The sequence below is a fragment of the Pseudophryne corroboree genome, chromosome 4 (assembly GCF_028390025.1).
Source record: "Pseudophryne corroboree isolate aPseCor3 chromosome 4, aPseCor3.hap2, whole genome shotgun sequence".
Lineage (NCBI taxonomy): Eukaryota > Metazoa > Chordata > Amphibia > Anura > Myobatrachidae > Pseudophryne > Pseudophryne corroboree.
Genome location: NC_086447.1, coordinates 373,640,400 through 373,647,701, shown reverse-complemented (window position 1 = coordinate 373,647,701; position 7,302 = coordinate 373,640,400). Strand labels below are relative to the sequence as shown.

The window sequence follows — 7,302 nt, the reverse complement described above, 5'->3', positions numbered from 1 at the left end:
ACAGGCTAAAGCTTTAGGCTGTCCAGGTATGCTTTGGCGCCTTCCCTATAAACCCCGCCTCCAGGGAACTCAGTGTTGAGTTGGTGCCTGCAGCAGCAGGTCACCTAACAGGAGGGCTGCTGAAAAAGCTTCTAAGAAGATTTCTTCTCTGGGCTGCCAGCACTGTATGTCAGGGTGACACTTCAGTGCTGCAGCTCCATCACCTCTCAAGCGGAGTTGCATACTCCAGCATCTCAGTTCCCGGGTACTTGCGGCAGAGATGCTCCGGCTTAAGCACATGGTTGCAGATGCTCTCCTGGTTCACGTGGCTGTAACAGGGAGGAGGTAAGAAGGTCCCTCAGATGGGACCCGCCATTAAATCTTGTTCCATCCGCGACCTAGGGAGACAGGTCATGGTGCTAGCAATTGACACTGTCTCAGAGCAGGGAACCCACTAGACCACCGGGGCGTCTGAGTACAGGTCGAGTATACTAACACCCCATTTAATAAGACTCATAGTACCCGGGGTGGAAGTCCAGCACAGGGGAGGTGGCACTTGACCTGTAGCCCCTCCCTGACCCAGGGCGTCATCTCTGAGTAGATTTTCCCGCCATGGAGCTGCCTCGCACTCTCCCTGACTGAGACGCTGGGTGCCATCTTCTGAGCATAGCTGCGGCTGGTCTGCGGGACTGCAGCGCAAAGTCTCCCTTGTAAAGCTGCCTGTATACAGCGCTGTGACTTTACTAACACTTGAGTATTCTACATGTCTTTAAACAGACAGCGTTAGTTAAGAAAGAGTGTACCTGTTATCAGAGGTGGATTTTGACCTCATGGGGCCCTAAGCAAGATACTGATTTGTGGTCCCCCTTTCTCAAACAATCCATAGCACTATATCCTGTCATCACCGCCCCTGGCTGTGCCTCCTTCCCTCGCATGACCATAAGGCAGTAGCAGCAGCACCCCTGCAGTGGGGACAGATGCCGGAGCCTCTCAGGCAGCGTGCGGACCAGAGAGGCAAAGAGCAGGACATACCAGGGGGTGGGGAAGAGAGTTCCCGGCAGGTGGATAGTTGCTCCTGGGACTCTAGTCTGCCCTCTCTCTTCCGGGCTGGGTGAGAGAACCAGACAGCTGTACTACTGCTAGACTTGTCACATAAAAACCAATTGACCCATCTAGTCTGCCCATGTACAAACACTAGGGTTACTTTTTGTCGGGATCCAATTAACCTACCAGTATATTTTTGGATTGTGGAAGGAAACTGGAGTACCCGGTGGATACCCACACCAGCAAGGGGAGAGTATACAAACTCCACACAGTTTGGGCCATGGTGCAGATTGAACCCATGACCTCAATGCTGTGAGACAGTAATGCTAACCATTACACCGTCCACACTTAAAGAACAATGAAGTCCCCCTATTCAATGGACACTAATGGCCCTATTGTGCAGTGATGCTGTACATGATAATACTATATCTTCAAGTTACCCACAGACCTGGAGGACAGTGCGGCCAGCCGGTGGGGGTTTACCTCATGCACACTGGGAGTGATGACCAGTGTGATTGACGCAATGGGGACATCAGGGGACACTAACATCTCCCCTCCTTCTAATATACAGACATCGGTGGCACACTGACCTCTCCCCTCTTAATACACAGGTCATATATGTTTTCTTCATACAGCAGCAGTGACACTGTAATGCCAATTACACATTATTCCACATTCCATAATGCTCATTCCACATTATTCCACACACCATAATGCCCAATCCACATTACTCCACACACCATACACCATAATGCTCATTACACATTATGCCCTACATTATGTCATACACTGTAATGCCCGTTACACATTATGCCACATGCAGTTATGCCCCTGACACCATTTTATGCTACACACACACAATAAATTCCCTTTCAAATTATGCCCCACAGTAAGGCCTCTAATTATTTTTAAAGTACTTGCTCGTTGCCAGGGGTCTAATGCTCGTTGCCAAGAGTTTCATGTTTACACGTGGACACCTGACGGGGATCCAGCAGCGGCAGGGATAAGAGCTGGGTGCACCACACGTAGGTGCCTGGCAGGCATACAGCGGCAGAAAAGAGGAGAGCCGGGCACACCCCACGTGGAAGCCTGGCAGGGATCCAGCGTCTGCATGGAGGAGAGCCAGGCACACCCCATATGGACACCTTGCGGGGATCTAGCAGTGGCAGGGAGGAGAGCCAGGTGCACCCTACATGGATGCCCAGCAGGGATCCAGCGGCGGAATGCAGGAGAGCCTGGCGCACCCCACGTGGACGGCTGGCAGGAATCTAGCGGCAGTAGGGAGGAGAGTCAGGCGCACCCTACGTTGACCCCCGACAGAGATCCAATGGTGTTCAGGACAAACAAGTGGGACTGCAGGGGACCAACGGCGGCAATGATGGGGCAGGACCAACAGCACCTCCAGTGCAGAGAGCATCCTATCCAGCTCCTGCTGCTCCAGGGCTGCAGCTGCACACTTAAAAAACATAAAATCACTTCCGGGTCAGTGGGAACGAAGTGCCGGAATGCCATACCACCGCATACTGGCCCACTTCGACCACTGTATACATGTTACATATATTTATATATATATATATATATATATATATATATATATATGTGTATATATATATATATATATATATATGAGGGCCCCCTTACAATGAAGTTACTTTAACAAGGATGTAAATGTGAAGGTGCCCTGGACCTCACCTACAGATCGGGAGGACACTACGGTCGACCGGAGGGGCTTTTCCTCGAGCACACTGACAGGTTACAGTGTTGCTGCTGATCCTGTCACACTGGCTCCTCTCGTCCTCCGGTGACGGCTGCCGCCTTCTGAGTGGTGCGTGTAGCTCCCCCGTTCCTCCCCACTGTATGCTGGCTGGCGGCAGCGGCGCAGGGGAATGGGGGGCATCAAGCGGTAGAGAAGAGGAACGGAAGAGAACTGGCAGGCTCCCGCGGGGCTGAAGTAGCTTCAGCCCAATCCGGCTCCTCTGGTCACCACTCAACCAGCGCCTCATAGTGTTCCTCCTCCTGGAACCAGTACTCGCTACAAAGGGGGTCTTTTTACCCCTATAGCGGCAGCAGTCCCGGGCCTCTGCCTGTCTGCCGGGCCCTAGCCAACCGCCTATGTTGCCTAGCGGTAAGTCCACCACTGCCTGTTATAGAATATATTGTACAAGTATTCTAATATATACCTCCGGTCTAGGACCATGCGTATGTGTAATAGAAGTATAGCGCCACTTGTGAGGGAAATCTATGTATGACTAAAAACACTCCCATATGGATAATAGGGCATCAGCCGTCCCCTAAGGTCTCAGCATTGGCAAGGTGCTGTTTTAAATTAAGATCAAATATGGATGGATAGGGGTTCTAGCGACCAACTGGTGTTTATTTTAAAAAATGTTTTAGAAGACTATAATATAATTAAAAGGAGGGACGTGGAAATCATTTTTAACTATATATATATATACATATATATATATATATATATATATATAAACAATTTTATTGCCAAGATACATAAAAACACTTTTTTTTAATGAAAAGGACATATTTCCATAACATAAATCAGAAAACGGTTAAGTTGTGTATCTAAATTTTGTGTACTAAAAGGACCGAGGGAATTATATACATATTCTGAAAAAAAAAAAAATTCTACATTTTTTTTTAAATATAAAAAGGATAAAAGGAAGTAATAATATTGCGTAAAAAATGGCTTATCTTAGAATGGAGGGTCAAATAGGAGAACCCAACGCATTTCGTCAGTCTGACTTCATCAAGGGGACTGACCGTTTTCTGATATATACATTTATGTTATGAAAATATGTCCTTTTTATAAAAAAAAGTGTTTTTATGTATCTTGGCAATAAAATTGTTTACATATATTCAAAAAAAAATATTTCCACGTCCCCCCTTTTAATTATATTATAGTCTTCTAAAACATTTTTTAAAATAAACACCAGTTAGTCGCTAGAACCCCTATCCATGATTTTATATATATATATATATATATATATATATATATCTATATCTGTGTCCAAAAGCTACGGCACTCTGAAACATTTGTATAACATCAACCTCGGTGCCTTTGCTATAATCACATGTATGTTTTGTTGCAGGTTAAAGGACAAGCAATTTTATCAATAATGGATAAGCTCCCTCTTCTCAGCCCAGATGACGGGGTCCGCAGAGGCCAGGAAACATTGGCATAAATGAGGATTATCAAGGACTGTGAGCTATATAACATATGTAACATGCTTGCAAGACTTATTTGATCTCATATCACGATAAAACATCTTTTGAATTGAATCCTAGAGTGCCGTGCTTTCAGCCAGCAAACTCAGCTGTCTGAGTTGGACCTACATATATATATAAATATATAAATATATATATATCTATATATTGTGACAAGAACACTGGAATAGTGTTTAAGGGCAGGTATGTTTGTCCCAGGTTCTTGTCTTACATGTATTAGAAAAATGAAAACTTCTAGGAAAATGTTTTGTTTTGTCAGAACCTTTTCAGTGTATTGGAAAAGCTGGATAAGGGCCCTGAAAGAGAGATAGGGCAAGTTCCAGACATCGGGCCCAGTTCGGGTCTTTGGCCTCACAGAGGGCTAATCAGGGCTTTCAGCTGTGCAAGAGCCTTTTAGGGCTGCTAGCCTGATTAGTGTGAGAGATTGTCTGGGGAGAGACTGCAGAATCTCTGTGAGAGGAGCTGCCTTATACAAGTGAGCTATACAGTGTTTACTGGAGAATTCTGTGTTTTTGTTTAGTGATAGTTAGGAACGTCTTGTGTTTAGTTAGTGCCGGACAGGCATGGTATTTTCTTTTGGTGTTTGTTTTATTTTCTGTTTAATAAAACTGGCAGTGACCAGTTGCACCGTAAACTGGACTTGTGTGATTCCTCAGCTGCTGCCATTAACCCCAGGAAACGGCACCTTGTACCCTTACAGTGTTACAACTTGGTAAAGAATGCGAGCATGCCGTTCTGCGCAGAAGTGAAAGCAGCAGCTTTATGAGGCATGCAGAAAACAGTGGTTTATGCAGATACAGCCCAGTGTGAAGACTCGCCCTGAGGATTTGATATATGTCCTGGGTGAAAGCAGCTACAAAGCCGCCTGAAAAGTCTGTCGACATGGAGGAACTGCTCAAAGCCTTGCTGCAAGCTACAGCGGCTCAGCAGGAGGCCAACAGACAGCAGCAGGTGGCAATGGAGGAAAATAGGAGACAGCAGCAGGTGGCAATGGAGGAAAATAGGAGACAGCAGCAGGCGGCTATTGACGAACTTTACAGGCAACAGCATCAGGATAGAGAGGCCTTAACAGAAGTGGTGCAGAGCCTTGCAGCCCGGATTGGAGATATGGCCATCAGTGCTCCGACCAGCTCTAGTTCTATACGGGCCAGTCACTTCCTGCAGAAAATGACAGAGGCTGATGATGTGGAGGCCTACCTGACCACGTTTGAAAGGACTGCCGAGCATGAGAACTGGCCAAAAGCACAGTGGGCCAGTCTGCTGGCACCTTTTCTGTCAGGTGAGCCCCTAAAAGCGTACTTTGATTTAAGCCCTGCTGAGGCTCGGGACTATGATAAACTAAAGACTGAGATCCTGACCCGCCTGGGAGTCACGCTGTCAGTACGAGCACAACGGGTGCACCGTTGGGTGTACGCCATGGAGAAGCCTCCTCGCTCCCAGATGCATGACCTTATTCAGCTAACAAAAAAATGGTTACAGCCAGAGACATTAACTGGTCCCCAGATGGTTGAAAGAGTCGTCATGGACCGCTATTTGAGATCTTTGCCCGTGGTCCTGCGCAAGTGGGTGAGCCATGGAAACCCGGATACTGCTGACCAATTAGTGGACATGGTAGAGAGGTATTTGGCGGCAGAGGAACTACTGATGACCACCCAGCAACCCATAGATCCTCGACAGCGCCCTTCAGTAAAGACTGGTAAGACTGTTCCGTGGGAAAACGTTGCTGGGCGGTTAAGAGAATGCAAGGCTGGAGAGACTGTAAACACTGGCCCTGGAGACAGGCCAATGGGGCTAGAACGGTCTATGCTGCCCAAACAGGTTGATAATCGTGTGGTTAAATGTTTTAGGTGTGGTATGCCAGGTCATGTTATTGCCAATTGCCCAGTCACGCAAGAACCCATGCAATGTGATGCTGCCTTTGAATGTCGCAGAATGTCTTTCTTTGCTAGGTTAGCCTGTACTGTGGTACCTTCACCTGAGCTGGGAAAACAAATGTGTGATGTGTTCTTAGAGGGTAACCGGGTAGAGGCCTTGCTAGATTCAGGAAGTTTAGTTACCCTCGTGAAAGCTGGGTTAGTGAACCCCTTAAAGGTCCAGCAAATACCTATTGGGGTAACTTGCATACATGGGGATACCCAACATTATGTCACTGCTGAAGTGAATATAGAAACTTGTTGTGGGTCAGCAATTGTTAAAGTAGGACTGGTCCCCACCTTGGTGCATGAAGCCATAATAGGGAGGGATTTTCCTCATTTGTGGAAACTGTGGGAATCATGTTTATCAACAGATGTGAGAAGTAAAGAGCCAGTTGATAATACCGGTCATTTTATGGATGTATGTGTGTCTTCAGAACTTTCTGACCCTTTGCCTTTTGCTAGTTTGGCTGGGGAAGTGACAGATGGGGAGTCCAGTGAGGACCCTCTTGCTGGGAACAGAGACATAGTAGTTAGAACTGAAAGCGTGCCTGACCTGGAGGTAAAGAAGGATTTGTTTGCGTCTGAACAGTTAAAGGATCCTACCTTAATAAAGGCTAGAGAGAATGTTAAGGTTGTTAATGGGGAACCTGTGGTACCAGGTGATAGGGTTACATATCCCCACATGGCCATCTGTAATGAACTCTTGTACCACATTGTCAAAAGGGGTGAGGATGTGGTGGAACAGCTGGTAGTTCCCCAGCCTTATCGGAGAACGGTACTAGATTTAGCTCATAGTCACGTTACAGCAGGACATTTAGGGGCAGAAAAAAACAACTGAAAGAGTTTTACAAAGGTTCTTTTGGCCAGGGGTTTATAAAGAAGTGTCTGAATATTGTTCTTCCTGTCCTGAATGCCAGTATCATGCCCCTAGACCCCATTTCAGGAGCCCACTAGTTCCCATGCCTATTATAGAGGTCCCGTTTGACAGAATAGCCATGGATCTCGTGGGGCCCTTGTTAATGTCTGCTCTTGGCCATCAATATATCCTGGTAATTATGGACTATGCCACTCGATATCCTGAGGCTGTCCCTTTACGCACTATCACAACCAAGGCGATAGCTAG

At 46.8% G+C, this 7,302-nt stretch overlaps 1 protein-coding gene across 1 annotated transcript; it reads left to right on the top strand.

Moving 5' to 3' along the window:
* Window positions 1–4,500: 4,500 nt before the first annotated feature.
* Window positions 4,501–7,028, top strand: LOC134909590 (uncharacterized). Its single transcript, XM_063916622.1, has 2 exons — window positions 4,501–4,738; window positions 4,964–7,028. The coding sequence occupies exon 2, from the start codon at window positions 5,098–5,100 to the stop codon at window positions 7,015–7,017; it is 1,920 nt and encodes a 639-aa protein (XP_063772692.1). The 5' UTR covers window positions 4,501–4,738; window positions 4,964–5,097; the 3' UTR covers window positions 7,018–7,028.
* The last annotated feature ends 274 nt before the right edge of the window (window positions 7,029–7,302 follow it).

Bases quoted from the DNA above. Each gene is read 5' to 3' on its own strand.
- LOC134909590 (XM_063916622.1), top strand. From the start codon at position 5,098: ATGTCCTGGGTGAAAGCAGCTACAAAGCCGCCTGAAAAGTCTGTCGAC.